General features: G+C 48.4%; 1 protein-coding gene across 5 annotated transcripts in view; it reads right to left on the minus strand.

The window, feature by feature from the left end:
* Positions 1 to 22,364, minus strand: part of TIAM2 (TIAM Rac1 associated GEF 2) — a 161,201-nt gene that overhangs the window by 38,877 nt on the left and 99,960 nt on the right. For all 5 annotated transcript variants that reach the window (XM_079779697.1, XM_079779696.1, XM_079779698.1 and 2 more), the window contains 6 exons: positions 22,130 to 22,276; positions 14,891 to 15,052; positions 12,967 to 13,071; positions 12,690 to 12,768; positions 10,652 to 10,744; positions 9,763 to 10,026 (listed from right to left, as the gene is read on the minus strand). In XM_079779697.1, coding sequence (XP_079635823.1) covers positions 9,763 to 10,026; positions 10,652 to 10,744; positions 12,690 to 12,768; positions 12,967 to 13,071; positions 14,891 to 15,052; positions 22,130 to 22,276 — 850 coding nt within the window. The remainder of the gene's footprint in view (positions 1 to 9,762; positions 10,027 to 10,651; positions 10,745 to 12,689; positions 12,769 to 12,966; positions 13,072 to 14,890; positions 15,053 to 22,129; positions 22,277 to 22,364) is intronic.

Consider the following 22,364-nt stretch of genomic DNA (forward strand, 5'->3'; position numbering starts at 1 on the left):
TGTACACTTTAATGAATTTAATGGTATGTGAATTATCCTCAGGTGTTTTTTTAAAGATAAGAATGTTAATGTAGATTTTACAGGAGAGAAATGAGAGTTACAGTGAAACTCCACCACCAGTATGTTCCAAAGGACCAAATGACACAAAATATATGGTCACGTTCCCTCAAGGTTAACGAAAGTCTGTGTGAATGATTTAAAAAGGCACTCAAACAAAGATAGTGAAACTATTACTAAACACCTGACGTCTCCCCGAACAGAGAAAACCCCCCATGATCACGAGGCCGCAGTTTCTGCTAGCATCCCAGCCCCCTATAGGAACCCAGGTAAGACTGGGCCTTCACCGATCTAGTTACGCCTGAATCTGTTTCACTGCAGAGAACATTATCATTGGATTTTACTCTAGGTGTGTTAATACAGAACTTTTTAAAAGAAAAAAAAAAGTGGTTAAAATCCAGACATGTTCCCCTACGTGGAGGGAAAAACAAGAAGACACAGTTCTCGCCCCATCTACAACCACCACGACCTTGTCCAAGTGACTAGCAGCTTCACGTGCCTCGGTTTACCCAGCTGTGAAAGTCAAGTGATGATTACACCTCCGCCCATCAGGGTGGTGGAGGGGTAATTCGTGGTTTTAAGGCTCGCTGTGATCGTTAGGTTTGACACAGCCTGCTACTATTACGAAGCCTTAACTAACTAACTCCAGGGCAGTCAAGATCTGGTTCTATTTAAAGAGGCCAGGAGATTTGTCACAAAACGGAAAGCTCCCTCCACTGCTGTTTTTTCCCTTCACAGACTTTTGTAAGAAATACACATCCCTACAGCCATTAAATTGTTGCCTTAATCATCTATATATATAAAAGCCTAAGCGACCATTGCAACTGAACAGATGACCGAACAGGCTGCGTGGGGCAACTGGGCCGGCAGGGGAGTGAGTGAGGGGCGACCAAACGACTGAACAACAGGCTGCGTGGGGCGACCAGGCCCGCAGTGGGGGCAGTTGGGGGCGACCATGCAGGTGGAGGGGGCAGTTGGGGGTGAATAGACTGGCAGGGGGGGCAGTTGGAGGTGATCAGGCCAGCAGGGGGGCAGTTAGGGGCAATCAGACAGGCAGGCAGGTGAGCAGTTAGGAGCCAGTGGTCCCGGATTGTGAGAGAGATGTCCAGGCCTAAACCGGCAGTCGGACATCCCCCCAAGGGGTCCCAGATTGGAGAGGGTGCAGGCTGGGCTGAGGGGATTCCCCCCCCCCCCGTGCACAAATTTCATGCACCAGGCCTCTAGCATTAAAACTAAACTTGAGAGAAAGAAAAAAATGCTTAACTGTCTTGCCCAATCCTTCATTTTAAGAGTTAAGGAAATAGAAGTTCAAGGAACTTGTTCAAGGTCAAGCATGAGGCCCAGAATCCAGGTCGCCTTCCTCCAGATCCACACACATTTTCATTACGTCACAACTCAGCAAACAGAACTCAACACCCATCTCCCATCAGCGCTGCCCTATGCTGGTGATACAGAAATTACTGCTCTTTCATAGTTATCGTGTGGGTTTAGCGGCCACAATATCCCGTGCCATGGGCACCGATCAGCCATGAAAGCTGCAGAGCAACACGGACGAGGGACGTGAACTGGGCTCCGTATTCTCCCAGGACACAGCCAGACACCGGGGCTGGGTCTATGGTTCTCAACCCAGCAGAGTCAGGGGCCACCCAGCGTCCCCACAGGTATGCAAGTCTCAGCACAATTCCCTTACAGCCAGAGTTATAAAGAAGGGATCTGGGAAGCTCCAAGGATTCTTTTTATCCCCCCCAACCCCTTCTCAGGATCATCACCTTAACATCCAGTTAAGAGACGCCTAACAACCTTCCCTCCATTCAGTCGATATTTGAGTGACTTGCCTGCAATTCGCCAAGAACTGTGTCAGCTGCTGTGTCTTATGCACCTTTGTATTCCTCAAGTCCCTGCTTTTCAAGGGATTTTCAACCTAGTAGATCAATTACGACAAACACACAGAGTGATACTCCCAGGCACTGAGTCTTAACTTCATTATCCGGTGCACAAACAAAATATTTTTAGTTCGAAAGAGGAAGTACTCATGATCACCCCAAGGTGACATGCAGGCAGCCCTACTTCTGGAATGCAGTCCTAACAGCGAGGTACGGAAATTGAGTTCATAGGTTCTGTGAAGACTTCGATTCCCAGAGATCTAAGCAAATTATGAAATTTCTACTTACACCTCATCTTTTAAACACACCTGACACCTCTTAATCTTCTCTTCCTCCTCCGCAGTGACCACATATTGACCTGTTGAAGATCAAAGACCATCCACATGGTGTCACTCGCTGGCTGGGGCTCACCTGACCCCAGGCATTTACAGGTCATGGGTATGAAGCTTATGAAACCTAGGCCTCTTATCAACATCGCTGGCCCCCTATTCTTCCTCAGTCTTTTTTTATGAAATAGCAATAATTTTGCTAATGCTACTATGCAAGGATGCCCAAACTTCTCAGAAGCGGGAGGTGCCAATTTGTCATCGGAAACGTGAGTCGGAATTAGATCCACAAGAACCAGAACTGGAAAGACAAGTGTAGGGAAGTTGCAAACAGCATGTCCTTCTGTTTAGATGCTTCCCAGTGCTTCCCTGGGAATTCCAGGTCCCGGAGGAAGCCCGTTGGGAGACTTGGAAGGGCATTCTATGAACTGCGCCACGTGGTCCAGCGTCACCCACCCTCCAGGGGCAGCCGTCAGGGCTCCTTGAGGAAGACACAAAATCATTTCGCTAGCAATTTCCAATGTCTCTTTCCAAATACGTTTGCCCAGAGCTACTAACAAGTAACAAAATTGGATCATTTGAACTTTGTCATTTTCTCCCATAACATGTGAAAGACGTTAATGGCCCAAAAGCAAAAATGGGTAACAGATAAAAGGCTTTATGTGGGAATGGACAATTTATAAATGGCTAATCAGAGCTGAGCCCTGTAGGATCAGAAATAAATGTATAAGATGCAACAAATCATAACTGAAAGGTCTGAAATGAGAGCAATTGATTTGCTGTACTTGTGTTTTAAACATGATTGATTTCTCCTATAAACAAGCATGTTTTCGCCTTACACTTAGTGGAAATCTTTAGAATAGGCAATTTGTCATTCAGGTCCCCCCTCTTTCCCTTTACGTTGTTAATTTTGATGGATTTTGTGGACGGCTTTCAGTATAAGCCATTTTAAAACCATTTTGGAAGCAGGTGGAATATTCATTATTCAGAGAGAAGCTTAACACGGTGTTCCAGAACGAAGTCCTGGTCCCCCGCAGCGCTGCCCCCGGACAGCCTCCCCTTGTAGAAGGCAACTCCATCCTCCGGTTGCTCAGCCAAACCAGGAAGCCGCCCTTGCCTCCTGCTTCCTCACACCCACACCGACCTCTGAGCAAGTCCTGAAGGCGCTGCCTCCACCCAGAGCAAAGCCAGCATCGCCTCTCGCCCGGATCCGCACTGCAAACACCTTGTCCCACCCCTGGCCTCCTGCAGTCTGTTCTCAACGGCCGCGCTTTCAAAACACTGGTCAGCTCCTGCCACTGCTCTGCTCACACGCACGGGATGGCCCTCCTGGTCCTCAGGAAACGTCAGACTTTTCACCTATAAAGCCCTCCCTGCTCGCCCCTCACCGGTCCTCCGGGTCTCCTCTCCAGGCCCCTGGACGATTTGCTGGGCCTTCAACTTGCCACGTGCGTCTCCGTCTCAGGGCACCTGTCACTGTGCCCTCTGCCTGGAAAGCTTTGCCTCCGGACGTCCACCTGGCCCGTCCTCCCCTCCGGCACTGCCTCATTCTCCCTGGCAACCACGGGTGCCCCTTCCGCAGCTGCAACCTGCCCATCTCTACTCCGCGCGACCTTGTGACCTGCTGGCTCCCAAGTCAACACTGCCCATTGCAGGCTGCAAAGTCACACGTGAGAAAAAAGATCCATCCAAAGTGCAAGGCAGGCCAGTGGATTTCAACGGAACCCAGAAAAGTCCACCAATCGTGTTTCGGATTCCACGTTGCACCTAACCTTGAAGGGCCGAGCGAGCACTTGTTGAGTTCTGGTGTAATATTAAAAAAGAATAAAACGGTCTGAAAGGGCAATTAAAATACTCGTAGCGTCCGCAGGAATAGTCCTATCTTTTTTTTCCTTTCAGGTAACAGGCTATAAAGTATTCTTTTTCCAACAGCTGTCACAGCTCCACAGAACAGCCACTTCGCAGGGACCCCGCTCACTCTGCACGCACAGCGGACTACATTTGACCTAGTCGTCCTACACTAAGCATGTCAAACTCAAAGGCTAATGCGGGCCAAATAAACGAGGCTTGCGGCCCGCAGGCCATACGTTTGACATGCTTGTCCTACATTCTCGAATGGCTATTAAAAGCGACCTATCCAGTAGAAATTTCATCCAGTGTTGTTCTTCAGCAACATTCTGGCAAGTCTTACCTGAAAGATGCATTTGCCTGTAATAGAGGAGAGGTAATATAGGACTAGTTTTTACTCCAAGTGCTGGCAAACTTGATTTATCAGCTTCTCCCTCAGCTCCCACATTCCACATCTTCTTTGCTACAGGGTGTCTCTCGCCACCAGCTGCCCCTACCACAGGCCACCAGGGCCTGCGACACCTACAGGTGACCTGTGAGGACCACACTGTTCGCAGACATGGCTTCACGATGCTGAGGTTCACTTGGATTTGATAGGCCACCTGCAGTCATTCCTTCTTTCCCCCAAACATGTATCTGAGGATTTATTGTACAAGGTACTTCCGGTCATGAAAAACGACAAGGCTCCAAGTCCCAAAGCGGTGAGGCTGCAGTGGAGCAGCAGAGCTGAACGCAGGGCACAGTCTCCTCCTGGGAGCACCTCGCCACACGTCAGCGGCCATGAAATTCTCTGTGTTCTGATTCCCATTTTCCCTCCACACACAGGCCAGGTGACCTCTGCTTCCGGCCTGTGTCCCAGGTCGAGCTCCCGCCACAGGCGTCCCGATCTATCCCCTGGGCACCTGCAGCTCAGGTCAGATGCTCTGGCTCTGAACTTGTCTCTTCCAGAAACTTCTCTGATTCCCACAGCTCTCTGCTGGCCCCTGTTGCTCGAAATCAACAGGAAAATCCGTGGAATGCTGCCTCTAGGCGGGACCTTTTCTTCTTTGTATTGCCAAGTATTGTTTGCGAATCATGAACGATTATTTACAAGTGTTTCACTGTTCCCACTCACTATAAAGGTGGAGAAAATGTCTACTTCACCTTCATGTGCCTGCAACATTTAACAACATGTAATTGTGTGTTTTGTTAAATTAATCAAGTGAATAAATAAATGAATGCGAATGAGAAAAAGGAAACCGAATGCCCCAACAAGACTACGTTTTATAAGGGAATCGGGGTCCCAGGACCGTCATTCCCTCCCCTGCAAACAGAAGACCACATGCTCACGTCCATGGATGAGAGTGAAAACTCTAAGAAACTCAGAATTTTGAGGCCCCAGTCCTCTGTGTTCTGGTAAAACCAGTATTTCCCAACCAGATTTTTAAAAAGATTTTTAAATACACCAGCCATCTTTAGGAACTCTAATATGTTTTTACATCTGGGCCTCCGGGGTGTCAGCCAGACAGACCCAGTAAGAGCAGCTTTACACACAAGCAGCATATTCTCTGAGCTCGGTGTTGTTAGTCATCCTACACCCGGGGATGGGCGGCGAAGTGCCATCGCTCTCATAAACAGGAAATAAGGGGGTTGGCCACATCAGAGCCGGCTCTATAATTCTTCCCCTGGTGCAAAGGTGTATAACGGACACATACATTCGCGGGGGCAATTCATTCCAAAGAGCAAATTTGCATCTAAGTGGCTTCTGGTAGCTGGAGACTCCACACTACCCAGACCTCAATTTGGAAAGGGAGTGATTCAAAGTGGGGTGAGGGATTAAAAAAAGAACCCCAGGCTGTAATTACCTTCATCATCTGGTACGCATCTGCTGGGCTGATGGTGTCTAAATGGCAGAAGGAACACAGAGGCCTTTTCTAGTTTGTCTCCTGTTAAGTAAACCCCCGCCCTTAACAATGCAGGATTAATAGCTGTTGATAGACGGAAAATACATTAATGCCACAGCAAGTTCGGTGCTCACATAAAGACTTTGTTCAGGAACTGCATGCCCGATGAAACTCTTAAAAGCTGTTGGAATTTTTCAACCGATGGCATGTATTAGAGAAGGGATTTTCCTGCTTAAATCACAAAAACATCATTAACAGGAGCCCAGTATGAACAGGGCTGGCGCGCCGATCCCCTCAATGGCCGCTTTGTTGGCTTAAAAATAACACCGGGCTCTTGGGGGAATTCCAGTGGCAAAATTAATTCTCTCTATAAGAAGTCTTTACAGATGATGTTTCCGCTCAAGTCAGAGACAGCCCACGGACATTTCCTCTCTTTCTACGGTGCATCACAAAGACAGAACTTCAAACCCTGGAACACGAGAATCAAAGGGGCGTTCATGTCTAAGGAAACAAAGGAACCTAATATTGAACTCTCGTCAATCCCCTGTGTATTTCTTGTCTGTTCCGCCCTTCACAGAGCAAAATGGGAGTATCATAGCAAAGCCCCTCTTCACAGAGCATCATGGGAATATCACAGCAAGCCACTCTTCACAGAGCATCATGGGAATATCACAGCAAGCCACTCTTCACAGAGCATCATGGGAATATCATAGCAAAGCCACTCTTCACAGAGCATCATGGGAATATCACAGCAAAGCCACTCTTCACAGAGCATCATGGGAGCATCACAGCAAAGCCACTCTTCACAGAGCATCATGGGAGCATCACAGCAAAGCCACTCTTCACAGAGCATCATGGGAGCATCACAGCAAGCCACTCTTCACAGAGCATCATGGGAGCATCACAGCAAAGCCCCTCTTCACAGAGCATCATGGGAGCATCATAGCAAAGCCACTCTTCACAGAGCATCATGGGAGCATCACAGCAAAACCCCTCTTCACAGAGCATCATGGGAATATCACAGCAAGCCACTCTTCACAGAGCATCACAGCAAAGCCCCTCTTCACAGAGCATCATGGAAATATCACAGTAAAGCCCCCTTCACAGAGCATCATGGGAATATCATAGCAAAGCCCTTCTACACAGAGCATCATGGGAATATCATAGCAAAGCCCTTCTTCACAGAGCATCATGGGAATATCACAGCAAAGCCACTCTTCACAGAGCATCATGGGAGTTATCATTGCAAAGCCCCTCTTCACAGAGCATCATGGGAGCATCACAGCAAAGCCCCTCTTCACAGAGCATCATGGGAGTATCATAGCAAAGCTGGTGACTGCTGGAAGGTCTTTGCTCCTCCGTGCCCTCCACATGCCGATGGGACAGTGTCCTGGTGAACAAGATGTGAGCTAACAAGTCAAGTGGCTGCCTCCCGAGCACATGCAGGAGGACAGTATTGGAAGTTTGGGGCAAATAACTCTTGATTCAGAGAATAGCAACACACAAGCACTTTACCGAAAACTTAACACATATTATCTCATTTAATCCTCACATACTTGGCACAGACGTGTTCAGAAAATGCTCCGGTTCGGACCAGTGTGAGTGAGCTCCGGTTAACATCAAATGGGGCTCAATTCCAGGGGCCACCTGAAGAACCGTCCCAGCAGGGGACAGGCTGCTGGGGTGCATTCACCCACGCTCAGACCTCTCTGCTCAAGGGCTGCCCTCAAAGTCGCACAACCTGGAAAGGTCAAGCCAGGACCCGAACCCAGGTCTGCCTGCCAGCTTGTCACCACAACCCCCCTCTTGGTGTCGACAGGCCTCTCACGTAATCGCGATATTATGCACAAATGAGAGACTCGCCCTTATTTCTCTGTTTATCTTTCATTTTCCCATCTACCCACCCCTGACTTCCCTTTCCCCTAACCTTCAAACTGGACAGACTTCCCTCGGAGCTGTTCACTCACAGGTACTTCCCTTCCCTCACCAGCTAGGCAACTGCTTCAGAAGAAAACAAGCCACCCCGGGGAGCAGAGGGTTTGGGGAAGCAGGCCGCTGTGGCTGCCCGGTTTCCGCCCAAGCCCATGGCCACGGAACAGCAGGGGCCAGTCTCCGCCGGGCAGGAGGGCGGCGTGCGCTCTGGGGAGGATGATTCACCCCCACAGAGCGCACAGTCTGGTGGGGAACCCCGCGAGTGGTCAGCGGCTCTGCCCGGGCTGCAGGGGAAGCACCGCCCAGGGAGGGAGGGACCGAGGATGCGGCCCGCAGCTGCACGGGGACCTGCGGGAAGAGCGGCGGGGACCAGCACCGCCACGCTCGGAGCACTAAGCCGTCTGCACCCACAGACACGCACGCGCTCCTTAGGCAAGTCATCGAGGTGAGAAGAGCAGGATGGCCCCCTAGGATGAGTCACGTCATCCTACCTGAATGCAGGACCGCTGCTTTATTCTGCTTCCTTGCGGGGAGAGGGGGGCAACAAGCGTAATTGACCTACTTGACCCTTACTATTTAAAAAAGGGTAAATTTACTGTGTTTGCTGGTCTCCATAGAAACTCATTCCTACAAGTACCAAGGTGCTATGATGGCAGTGACTTTGTGTGATGATAAAACACATAGAGAAATAACAGGCAGGGAATGCGTCCCTCGAGAATAATGAATCCAGAGAGGGGACACGCGTGTGTGCTAGGGGAACACGGGGGCCTATCACGCAGCCGGGGAAGCTGAAGGACGGCCCTCACGGAGCCAACAATTAATTAGTTCCGTCATAACTTCTGTTTTATGACACTCACTTTTATACGCCAGCAGTCGATTTCGTGGCATTTGAAATTGGAGTGAAGCCTCGAGAGAGGAGCAGAAAGCACTGGATACCTTACTGAGTCCCAAATCTCACAGTCTGATTTTTTTATTCCAAAAATGGCCTAATGAACTTGCTTTATAATTAATGCTAGCCTAACAACTTCTCATTCGTGTTTTTCATTCATTTTTGGTAACCATGCCGCGATTTCAATTGGAAATCCTCTATGGTTGTAATCAAGTATAAAAATTACACCCTGTGCCTCCTGGATAAAGACACTGCGCTCGGTCCCTGCGGGGCTCGCCCGGCTTCCTCCGGGAGCTCAGCGGGCACCCGGTCAGGGTCAGCACAGCCCCTACGTCAGACTGCGATGTGTGAGAGCTGCATGGGGACAAGCTCAGGAGCTCAACCCTCCCCATGACTGCCTCGGATGGAAAGCTCACCGTTAGAAAACTAAGCTGGCAAACGATGTGTCGCTTTTAGGCCTAAACAAACGTTTTCATTCGTGGCCTACATTACAGGTGTGCAGTCTGCTGAGAAAGTAGTACTCAACAAAAGAGGTAAAGAACTGAATTGCATCGACTCTTCTGAGAACCCAACAGATCACCGCGAAATGTTTCTGCCTTCGACTCAGCTGAATAGAAAAATCAACCTTGGCATTTATGTCGGCTTTTGTCTACCTCAATCACAAAGCAATGACAATACTAAGCAGCACGCGTGACCTGGTAAAGATGCTGCAATTTTAAAGAATGCTACTTGGTGCAAAATTATATTCTGTTTTCGTGGCAAGTGTTATGATTACTAACATGCATGGGATTTTGACCAAATCTACTTGGTTGGCATTCGTGTTCTTCTCCTAATACATGAGAAAACACTTTAAGCAGCTGAAATCATCGAAGTTTGTCAGCAAAAGAACAGCCTACGAAGTTTAGCTGTGGATACCAGCGGTGAAGGAGGAGGCCAGCGCTTACCGTTTGCCGTGTCCTTTCTGAAGTTGTCCAGGAACTCCTCCAGGAGCTGGGACTGGTTGGGAGGGGGAAGCAGGTCCTTCTGGTCCCTGGAGAAGAGGTCACTGTCCGACCAGGAGGCGCACAGGGTTCCCTTGGTGCCTGGCGGCCGGGCGATCAGAGTGAGCCCAACGCTCTTCTCAGAGAACAGGGCCTCCATCTGCTTCAGGTCAAGGTCAGACACAGCTTCCCCATTCAAGGTCATGATCTCGTTGCCCTTCCTCAGTCCTAGGAGGATGGGGAAACAGAGGAAGAGAAGAGAGAGAGATTACTCAGAGGAAAGATTTCAAGATGAAAGAAAGCTGCCGACGCGAACGGTGCGCTCCCAAGGGCTGTTCAGTTGCTACCTTCAAAGAAAGTGCCAAAATGTATTTGGACGCCACTGATAGCAAAGCCCCGCTCCCTCACGGCTGGGATCGGACGGAGCAGTTTGAAAGGGAAACCATCTGAGAGCCGTCCGAATGAACTGCTCTCCTTATTTATCTGCTGTGAAGTGCCCCGGGAAATCACACGTGTTTTATCTGTGTCTGTCTGCCTGGCTGGCTCTCACCTCTTCCTCTGTCCGTCTGTATGATATGCATGTATGTGCTCTCTGTGTATGCACAGGGTGTCCCCCCGAAATGTACACACAGCTTAACAGCTGATTCTATTACATTTTGGAAATGAAATGTACTTTAATAAACCCTGCCAAAGCGTACACACACATATGCATATGTATTTCCAGTTAAACTATTACGTTCACTTTCTTTAAAATTCTAGGAAAAACCATTTTCTGACACAACTGTAAGAAGGAAATTGCGCTATCGAGACTGCACTGCACGGGTTCGAGTGAATGGGGAGGGGCCGCACGGACCTTCTCCGTACGCCAGGCCGTCGGGGAGGACGTCGCTGATAAATATCCGGCTGAGATGCTGGTGCTCATCCACCTGTGCGGTCACTGCAAACCCTGTGAACAAAAATAAAGGGGAAACACAGGCCTCAGCTCAGCTCCCTCATGAACTTCCCAGCTCAGCAGTGTTTGCTCGAACGTCTATTCTTATAAGCACAGGATAGAGAGAGAGCCTAAGTCACAACTATTTTGAAAGCACAAGTAGCTAGCAGGATCAGAAAAAGAGGAACACGTCAGATCTAAAGGTTTAATAAACATGAAACAAGCTTATTGAAAGCAAGGGCCATGCACGCATGTTCACAGAAGCGTGACTGACACCAGGCAAAAAGCGAAAGCAACCCCACGGTCCACCCACAGATGAATGGATACACTGTGGTATGTCCATACAATAGAGCATTGCTCACGCTTGCAAAAGGAAGGGCATTCTGATACATTCTATGGCATGGACACACCTTGAGGACCTTATGCTCTGTGAAAATAAGCCAGGCTCAGAGGGACGAATAACTGCCGGAGGAACCCAGAGTAGTCAAATGTGTAGAGACAGGGAGCAGAATGGGGGTGGCCAGGGGCTGGGGGAGGAAGAATGGGAGTTACTCTCTAACAGGTACCGAGTTCCGGTTTTGCAAGATGAAAACAGTCCTGCAGATGGATGGCGGTGATGGTTGCACAACACTGTGAGTGTACACTGAACTGTCATTGTTAACCATTCTAAAAAAATGATTAAGATGGCAAACGGTATGTGTATTTCACCACAATTTTGATTTTTTTAATGTTAAGAACAAAAACTACTCTTATTGAAATAAGCCAAGTTCAGTCCAATGAAATAAATACTGGTTAAGAAATAACTGTATATACTAGTACGTGAGGCGAGGCATTTTAAGGAGGTAGAAAAACACTGGGATGGAGAGAGTGCTTGCCCTACATGTGACTACATGGAACCCTGGAAACAATCCGTGGCCTTGGACACTGCCCTCCTCTGACTCCACGGTTAGGAGCACCCTGCCGGCATGCCCTGGGCCCAGACCCCTGGGAGCCTCCGAGGAAGGAAGGATGGCATGCTCCCGTTTGCCCCTCATTCAGTCCCTCAGTCATTCAAGCGCAAAGGGGAGTCCCCAAGGGTCACGGGGGAAGTAGAGTGAAGGCCAACACAAGCATGGACGAAACGTGACGAGGGCTTCCAAGGATTCCACAACGTAACATTTGGGTCCAACAGATTACGAGAAACAAGAAACAAAGACCAAATCATACAGAGGAAATTTTAACATAAAAAACCATGAGGAGAATTTGATCAGCTTGAGTCATTTTAAGAAAGATAGGTATATTAACAATACATTTAACAAAATAAGAAATAGTCTTTCTATTGGTGATTATCTAATTATTGAGTTCCTATGATAAAAGACAGAACGAAAGACAGAAATGAACTTTATACATGAGCATACTCTAGAGAGAGCTCAAAACCAGCTTACATACAGGTAAACAGAAATACAAGAATTAAACATTTCAAAGTGATTTGGGTAGCACTGACCCTGAGTTGTTAAATGGAGGCTAAAGCAAATAAATGGGCTTCTTCAAGAAAGTTAGACCTTCAGTTAGTTCTGGAAGGACAGGTCTGATTTACACCACCAGGGAGGCGTGAGGAGGGGGCAGGAGGGATCGCTCTCCGGGCGGGTGGAAGTGAGCTGGGAGCAAAGACGCTGTCACATGAATCCTGAGCGACTCAGCCTAGAGCAGCACGCAGCACGCAAGTTCATTAAAGTGCTATCGCCATCATTTCCGATTTCTCATCCACTTTTATATTTAGTCCTTTTTAATTATTTTGGCCTCTTTCCCTTGTATCAATACATATCTTTTTAGCCTGCTAATATAAATAAAAATGAAGGAGATAAAGCAAGCCCAGAAACTACTATCATAATTTCTGAAAATAAAAATTTAAGGGGAAAAACTAGGTCATAAGAGACCATGGCAAACTCGGAAAGAATAGTAAGGGCACTGCTCTGCTCACCAAAGTCAGACACACTCCCGGTCTTCGTGAGCTGCACGTCATAAACATTCAGCGGAAAGACTTCGATTTCGTCATAGACCTACGAATGGTGAAAACCACAAAGCCAGGGATCTGATGTCACGGAATCTTGGAAATGGATCTTGACTGTTTCCAAACTAGACGCCAAATTTAAATAGAAACGCCCCCCCCCCCCCCCCCCCGCAAATTACTTATTTTTTAAATTAAGAGGCCGTGGATGTGGCTCCGATTTATCATCCTACGGCTGACTCCCACTCACCTGTTCTTGCAGGTATTCATAGGGGGCAGGAATGCAGTACTCGATGTTCTCATCTACCAGTTTTCGGAGTTGCAGGCCATAGTGGCTGGGTTCCACCTGCCTCATCTGTAAGGAAAGGGACAATTATTCAGGTTGTAAATATTCTTTCTAAATTCATCACTGCTCTCTTTTCCCCCGTCCCCAACACTCCAACCGAAGGACTTGTATGCATGCATATAAGCACAACCAATGGACACAAGACACTGTGGGGGTGGGATGAAGGCATGCGACAGGGGGTAGGGGAGACTGGGGGAAGGTCAATGGGGGGAAAAAAAAGAGAGATATGTACTACTATATATAATACTTTAAACAATAAAAAAAGAAAAAATAATAAATTCATCACTGCTCATTAAAAATCAAAGTGGAAATTTCTAAAAAAATCAAATACCATATGGAAGTTGCTGAGTTTAAACAATATATAAGAGCTTGAATTTTAAAATGGCAAGAACAGACAATTATTTTCAAATTTTCTCTAAATGATACTGTTTACCACTAAAAGCAAGAGATATATTTTTAAGAGGTTCTAGTCCCAGATATCTGACAATAGAATATACAGGGGTGGGCAAAAGTAGGGCTACAGTTGTGAGTGTGTGAAACATAGGACTTATTTATTATTTGCTATTTTTTATATTATATATTTGTACTACAACTATAAACCTACTTTTGCTCAGCCCTGCATCGTACTATTTTAGCACATGCTATGTCTTTACATATTGGTTGTACCTAACTTTAAGTTGTTTCCCACTACTAAAGCAGAGAAATTGGTGAAATGTGGAAATCTCATATTCTAGACTTCAGAATTAGGAATTTCCTACTAAAAAAATTTTTCAAAAGGAAAATATGTACCCACATACATGTGGCATCATTGCTATAAAACAACATTGTTGACTGACTAAAGAATCTTACATAATGGAGGAAAAGGAAATTCATATTCATAAGTAACCTATGTAAATGTCTTGTATACTAAGGCTTAAATCAAAGTGACAAGGGAGGACTAAAATGAAGGATCATCTACATCTATTAAGTGTGCATGGTAACGAGTTACCAAGCTCTACGTGCCTTTTTTACCTTTTCCTATAGTTGATTGTACTTTCTCTGAAAACTTAAAAATATTTAAGCTCTCCTCTGCCATCTGGTGGTCTAAAAACATTAATCTGAAGGTGCTGGGTCTATTTTTGTCTCAGTGACTTACCATAAGCTACCTTTTCAGAAATAAAGCCCAATTTGAATAATGAATAAAACATCTCATAACGGTCTGCATGAAACCACTGTGAATGGTATCAAGTTACTTGCTTAATCCAGTGGAACTTGGTAAAACTACTTAGGATCAAATCAAACTACTTCGAAGCTTAGAGCACCATCTCCGAGTAACTTAAATGACAACAGCCTTCAGATTTACTCAATCCAGAAAGGGGTTTAGAGAATTTCAGTAAATAGCTCAGGCTCTTCAGGAAGATGAGGGGCCCTGCTCTAGCCATCCTGACTTCTGAAAGATGGACACGGAGAATGCTAATAAATACAACCATTAAGAAGTTTCAGCCAAAACTGGTTTGGCTCAGTGGATAGAGCGTCGGCCTGCAGACTGAAGGGTCCCAGGTTTGATTCCGGTCAAGGGCATGTACCTTTGTTGTGGGCACGTCCCCAGTGGGGGGTGTGCAGGAGGCAGCTGATTGATGTTTCTCTCTCATCGATGTTTCTAACTCTCTATCCCTCTCTCTTCCTCTCTGTAAAAAATCAATAATATATATTTTTAAAAAAAAAAAGAAGTTTCAGTTTCCCTGGTGTAGAAAGTGAGGTCTGAGAACCACAGACGTAGGAGGCATAGGAATGCGACATTAATGATTCTTTTTCTTCAGAATTACATCTCTGCAGCGAAACCCATTACCTTGCATGCCAAAGTCAAAATGTCTTCTACTCTGTGGTCCGGCTTGATCACCACGGTAACGCCTTGACTATCCTGGAAGTGAATGTAGGTCTGGACTTCCCATGGGTGGTCTCGGGGAGCACCATCCACTGCTGAGCTGCACATGTGCAGAAGTTCGTCGACCTGTTTTCAGATTCCAAAAGGAAATGCAGACTGACTTGATTTTTTAAAATGAGGGAAACTACTGAAATCATATCCCCTTCATTTATGGGATTATCCTATATAATAAAAAGGTAATATGCAAATTGACCCTCATGCCTTCGCACAGATGCCCCCCCCCCCCGTGGTCAAAGATGGCCACCACAAGATGGCCGGCAGGGGAGGGTAGTTGTGGGCGATCAGGCCAGCAGGGGAGGGCAGTTAGGGGCAACCAGGCCAGCAGGGGAGGGCAGTTGGGAGAGACAAGGCCAGCAGGGGAGGGCAGTTGGGGGGGACCAGGCTGGCAGGGGAGGGAAGTTGAGGGCAACCAGGCCTTCAGGGGAAGGCAGTTGGGGGCAACCAGGCCAGTAGGGGAGGGCAGTTTGGAGAGACAAGGCCAGCAGGGGAGGGCAGTTGGGGGTGACTGGGCTGGCAGAGGAGGGCAGTTGGGGGCAACCAGGCTGGCAGGGGAGGGCAGTTGGGGCAACCAGGCCAGCAGGAAAGGGCAGTTGGGGGCAATCGGGCCAGCAGGGGAGCAGTTAGGCATCCATCAGGCTGTCAGGGGAGTGGTTAGGGGGTGATCAGGCTGGCAGGCAAGTGAGCGGTTGGGAGCCAGCAGTCCTGGATTGTGAGAGGGATGTCCGACTGCCGGTTTAGGCCCACAGGGATCGGGCCTAAACCGGCAGTCAGACATCCCCTGAGGGGTCCCAGATTGGAGAGGGTGCAGGTTGGGCTGAGGGACACCCCCCTCCCCAGTGCATGAATTTCGTGCACCGGGTCTCTAGTTTTATCTTAACCCTTTCACACTCCTTCCATCTCTGGCTTCTCTTGATCCTCTGGGGCTGGCAGACAAGCCCAGTTTTTCCTTCTTTGTTTAACCCACATGAAACTGATGCCCAGGGAGGCTGAGTGGAAGTCAACTGACTCCTTGGCCCGTGTTCTGGCCACTATGCACTCTGCAATCTTAACTGCCTCTAAGCCATGATCCGCCTGAATTTTGCGACACTCTTATCCATGGCCACAGACGCCCGCCTGCATCCTACCCCTGAACTGCACTTAAGCCAAGCACGCTTTTCTTCTCCCTTACTTCTACTTGCTCCTAAAAATCAGCCCTTCATCCTGGGGAAAGGTTTCTCTGTCCTTCAGCTGTTCCACATCTACATATCCTTTTAGAAAGAAATCATCCCCAAACATCAGCCTTTTCCAAACAAGCTGAGTTTCCTAAACTTCATCCCCGCGGTCATTCAATGACCTCATGCTAACCTGTACTTCCAACGTTTTATAAAGAAAACTAGTGAACATTTAGCAAGTCAATCAGAAATGCTTTCTTCTGACCAGGTTCCTACATGGGTCTGGTGGTGAAGCAGAGACCTGAGGGCTGGAGAGACCTGATGCTCAAGCCACAAACGCTCAACCAGCAAGCGGTGACCCGGGACAGGACACTCCCCTTGCTGAGCCTGTGTCCTGCTCCGTGGAAGCAGGTATTAGTCATATAACTGCACCAGGTCATTAACTAACAATACGAGTTTGTGAGCAAAGGAGATGATACATGTGAAAACACCTTCTACAGCAGGAACCTTACATACGGATTCAATCCGACACAGAATTCTATCCCCCTCGTCACACATTCAAGTTCTTATTGATGGATGATTTTACTTTGAATTCCATGCATTAAAAAAAGTAAAAGACCCTCCTATGTAGGAGTTGAAAACAAACATAGATATATTAAAGAATTTTTTTAAAAAAAACATAAACAGGTTCAGCTAAGCAAGGGAAGACCTATCTTTCTGTGCTGCCGTTTTTGAAAGTGCTGATCATCTCTGAGAGGCATTTCTGGACCTGCCACTTTCTGTACATTTTCCTGGACACGTGACGGCAGCCCAGGATGAATATGAACCCCACGTGCCAAAACGAAAGGAAAAAGAGACAGAGGAGCAGATGCCTGGAGCCAAGGACGGGAGAAGCAGCACGGACACCACGCTCTCCTGAGGGTCCTCATCTCACAGGACCGCGTCCTCTCCGCTGGGAAAACCTCCCAGGTTCTTGTCATCTGAGCAGTGAGCTGTGATTTCAACCAGGTGAGGCAGCCACAGCAGGACCTGCCTTAAAGGCGCAGACCCAACCTCTCAGACCAGGCTTACTCAGAATCGACCCAAACCCCCAGCAGGGGTCACTGTGGAGTAAGAAACCACACTAAGGAAATCAGAGTCCCGATTACTGCAGCAAAGCAGTTTAATTTGGCACTTTGGGAACCGAACAGGAGAAATGTGACTGAGGACAGACGGGCGGGAGAGGGACACGAGAAATGCCAATCCACAACTACCCTCCTGGCCCCACCCCCGCTGTCCATCAGAGGCCGGCACACAGGGCCGATGCAATCCGCTTTGACCTGCTGACAGCCACTCAGGATTCACAGCCCTCTATTTGAACGGGTGAGGAAAACGAGGCTGGGAAAGTTCTCGAACCTTGCCCGAGCTCACGCAGGAGCGATGACTGTGCTATTGTGGGGATCTGAACCTGAGAACCTGGCCCAGTGTGTGCTCACCACCATGACACTAGACGGAAATATCAGCTGGGCAGTCACCTCCCCACAGAAAGGCTGCCACCTCCCTGCCCCCGTTCCTTTCTGCGATGCAGGACACACGCCCGCCATTCATTCCCCACCCAGGAGTCAATGCATGTTTGCCTCCGGATTCTTGTTCAGGACCCTGTCCCACAGCGGCAATGCTGACGCCATTTATAGCCATCACCCTCGTTTCAAATGCTACCCATCTCATGAAGTCTCTCCTGCTCGCTTCCCCTTCCCCAAGTCCACGCAGTTATGAGCTTCTGGCCTGTGTCCCTGGCTACAGGGCCCGGGCGCCCCCAGGCGCTAGGGTGACTGACATAACAGCAGAGCCTCCGGCCTCCTCCCGCCCTAACACAGTGCGTCCAGCACCCAGGACACACCCAACACGTGGGTGCTGACGTGCAAACACCCAGAACTTGGGTCATACATAGGTTTGCAAGGGAAAAGCTTCCCATTTCCCGTATCTTATTTAAGTCTGTTTGTGCAGTGTCACCTTCTTAATGTTCCCTGAAAATTCAAGAGGAGAAATGAACAGATTATTGCCAGGGAAGGAGTCCTGGACGAGAGAACAGGGTGCAGGGAGGTGCAGAGATGGACGGGAGGACAAAAGAAACACGCATTTTATACTCCATTAATTGGGGCTCTGCCCACAGCGGCTCTGAGGAATCACCTCCTGAGTCCACCCGTGGCCTAAGGTGGAGTGGACAGCAGAAGAGAAGGCGCCCAGCAAGGCCAAGAGGGACCCAGACCTCTCAAGAGATACCTCCATGAAAATTTACATAGGATTTTTTCTGTGTGTAACACACACACACACACACACACCCCAGAGTGTATGCAATCACAGAGGTAAAATGTGCTTATGCAAAGGAAGCATCGAGAATGTGGAACTGATTCATTCATTTGAACTAGAAAAAGAAAAGGCTGTGTGGTGCTTATAGCTCTCCTAGGCTGTTAGAAGTTTTGCCCATTTGGACAGAAAACTAGATTGATTTCCTCAAGGGACAATGCTATCCAGGCTGAAAATACACATGCTTTATTTCCAACAAGCCAGGGAAAGCGCTCTCCTACGTTCTTTGAAAGAACAGATCTTGAAAAGCAGCGCCTCAACAGGAGCCATCTGGAAAGCCCTCCTCCCAGTTTAATCCTTACCACTCCCCCCACCCCACCCCCCAGCACGTGATTGGCTACCCCTGTCAAGCCTGGTGCAAACCCAGCCTGCCTCCTCCCCCTCTTCTCCCTCTCACTCCCCCTCAAAATTATCTTCCAATTAGCCCATTCCAGGTTTCCAGCTCCTGCAGAAGACAGACGGAGACAGTGGAAATGTAACAGACAATCTGGGTCCAATCCCAGCCTTGTCAGGGCTGGTGATCTGCCTCCGGGCTCCGGGCTTCAGTATCTGCCCCTTTAAAGGATCCTTAAAATGTCAGCCTCGTGGGAGGTGGGGGGCTGGTGTGAGGAATGGCATTTGAAGGTACATAAACTGTACCTCTTTTTTTTTTTAATGTTTTTATTGATTTTAGAGAGAGAGGGAGAGGAATAGAGAGATAGAAACATCGATGAGAGAGAAACTTCACTGATTGGCTGCCTCCTGCATGCCCCCTATGGGGGATCAAGCCAGCAACCTCAGCATGTGCCCTGACCGGGAATCGAACCGGTGACCTCTTGGTTCCTGGTTGATGCTCAACCAACTGAGCAACACAGGCAAGGCCGAAGGGTCCAACCTTGGGAAAGAGCTTTCTGAAGCCCAGTCTGGATGGTGGCATTACACTGAAACAGATTTAACCGCTGTGATTCTGTGATGATCCCTGTGAAGACCTGGTGAGAGCCTCCCTGGGAACCGTGGTGAGCACTGAAGCTCAGACCACCCACCGTGCGGTCCAGCTCCGGCCACGAACCCGGAGCCTCACGGCTGACCTGCCCTCTGGCCTCTGCAGATGAGCTGGTTAAGGTTTACAAACCACTTCAGGCCCCCGGTAGGGCCGCTCCCACAAAAGCATTTACTGTGAGCCTGGAGGTGGGAAACGGAAGCTCCCGTTCTCACAGCAGATGCTCCCGGATCAAATGGCCTGTAATTACCGCTTGGATCACTGAAGGGAAGTGAGTAGCAAATCACAGCCTGCCTGTCACGAATGGGCCCGCGCCACCGGGGCTGCTGATAAAGGCAAGCCCATTAGCAAGTGAGATGGGGCGGGGGGGCGGGGGGGGGGGTAGGACTCACAGCTCTGGGTGTTCTCAACAGGAAAATTAGGAAAATGTCACGGGAGAAAGTGTGCACTTCCTTCTTGGGCTGATGTCCAAACATCAGTTAATATGGAGAAAAACCACCAATGTCTGTCTGTCTGTCTCTCTTCCTTCCCTTTCTTTTCTTTCTTTCCTTCTTTCCACCCTTCCATCCATCTGTATATGTACGTATGTATTGTAGGGTTCCATACTAATAGTCTACTTAAACAAATACTATGTTATAGTCAAGAGTACATGGTTTCATTCATATTTTCCACTTTTAAAACCCACAGTGGCATTTTCCCCCCGTTTGGAGCTAATGACTAATGTGACAATACTTCATTCACTGGATGCCACAGACCGTTGGAACGCCCAGAGCCAATTTTCCAGGAGAGGGCCGAGGCCCAGGGCTCGGTGTCTGCCGTGAAGCCATCCTGAGCCTCCGTGGGGGACTGTTGTCACCATCTCCATAACAAACTCCTCCCTGCAAACCCTGAGGCTCCCTACTCCTCATCAGGAAGCACCTATAAAGTTTCCCTTGGGGCTGGCCAAGGCTGTCCCCTAAAAAATGCTCACATAGGACTGACTGGCTTGACTCCAACCTTAACAGATTTCAAGTCAGGGTGACTCACTGTTGGGCTGTTCACGAGGCACCACCGAGAGGGGAATATCTAAAAACGCCACGGCCCCTCCTCCCACCGCTCAGGAATGACTGCCTTTCGGTGTTCCACTAATGAACACAATATGCTGACTGTATACAAATAGACGGTTTGTACAAGTTGTAAACATCCTCCAAGAGTGATTAGCGGAGGAAAACTCCTGAAGTGTAATGTTCATTATTCAACCAGCTGCAGGCAGATTTCTAAGTCCCATGGATCTATAAAAACAAATGCCCTTAATTCAATCTGCAACTCGATTAACCCTGGTTATCCAAGTCTGCAGTAACAAAGCATAAATACGCCATGAAAACAGCCCTGTAAGTCAAAGGAATTTCTTTAGCATCCCTATACCAGAAGGAATGCTTAGTTAAAATAAATGGGGGTAGCTGTTTAAATACAAATGCTTTATAAAACAGATGCAATAATACGTTCCTCTTGCCCATTAGAGCGCCGTGGGACTGGCCAATGAAATCACAAGAAGGTTTTTTTTGGTAATCTGAGCCCAATTTAAACAATTAATTCTAATCATTAATGGCTATGTTGGCAAAACTTATTTTCAAGTCCAACTTAAGTCCTGCTAATAGAAAGTGCTTGGATGATTCAACTTCTTAACGTTCACAAACCTGTCATGCATCATCAAGTAAATAGCTATATAAAAATCAGAAAATAAAGCTCCATAAAAGGTGACCCTCGCTTCCAGATGATGTGGACAGCAGAGTCAGAGTAATAACAACCTGTCAAAAATCAAAACAAGACCCACTTCGGAAGTCATCGCGAACACTTTCCCTCTTCCCTTCGATCATCATATGATAACTCATGTGTTCCAGAGTCCCTGGAGAAACAGTAACCCTAAAACATGGCAGTCAGCAACATGAAGTTCATATCGCTCCCTGTACTCGGTGCTAGGAAATGCTTCAGCAATGAGCCCTCAGAATGTCCTGAAAACGTTTCACTGTCCGGGGGCCGCACTTCAACACTAAGTGCTCAGGCTATGCCTTACTTGATAAAATGTTCAAACAGCCGCCCTTCCTCCTGGAAATTCAGTGGCAGCAGCCGGCCAGCGTATGGGACAGGATGACCACGGCCCGGCCCCGCGGCTGCTGGGTGAGCAGGGGTAAGGAAGCCCCTCGCCTGCCCAGGCCTCGGGCCCCTCGTCTGACAAATGTAATGACAAAAGGCCCACTTGGTCCAAGGCACAAGGAAGCCAAGTGTGTGGCACGACCGAGCGAATGTAGCTGCAGTCGCTCTGATTACCAGTCACACACGTTTATTTTAGTATGAAGTCTATAGGAGACATAAATATGAGCACGAAAGGCAATGAAAAGTGGGGATTCTTTTCTGATTCTTCTTCCTGTGTCACCAAGCACCCAGGAGGGAGCAAGGGGCACCAAAAGGAAAGTGAGGAACTTGTGTGCTTCATGTGGGGGAAAGTCCAGGCTGAGGCTGCATTCCTTTGAACCAACTCTGATCCCATTGTTAACGGACAGTGAGCATTTATGATTTGCAGCCGTGAGGGGGGGACCCAGGATTTGCAGCGGTGTGTGGTGGGGGTGGGGGGGGGGAGGACCAGGATGTCCTGTGAGGCCTGGGATAGCTCAGAGCAGAGGCACTTGCCTGAGTCAGGGAGGGCCTCTTCTCCTTGCCTCTCCTGGCCAGCGTGTCCAGCCCTTTCAGAGAAGAAAACAGGCCCTTCTTGCTTCTTCCTCGCTGGGTCAGCGAGAGCGTTCGCTTGCGGAAAGCAGAGTCGTCTCGAGAACACACCTGATTCAGAACAGTTTAGAGCCTTGAGGGTAGTATGGGGGAGGGGGCGGATTAAGCTGCCTGACAGCGCCCGCTGCCTGCTCTAAAG

Source organism: Cnephaeus nilssonii (genome assembly GCF_951640355.1).
Source record: "Cnephaeus nilssonii genome assembly, chromosome: 9".
NCBI lineage: Eukaryota > Metazoa > Chordata > Mammalia > Chiroptera > Vespertilionidae > Cnephaeus > Cnephaeus nilssonii.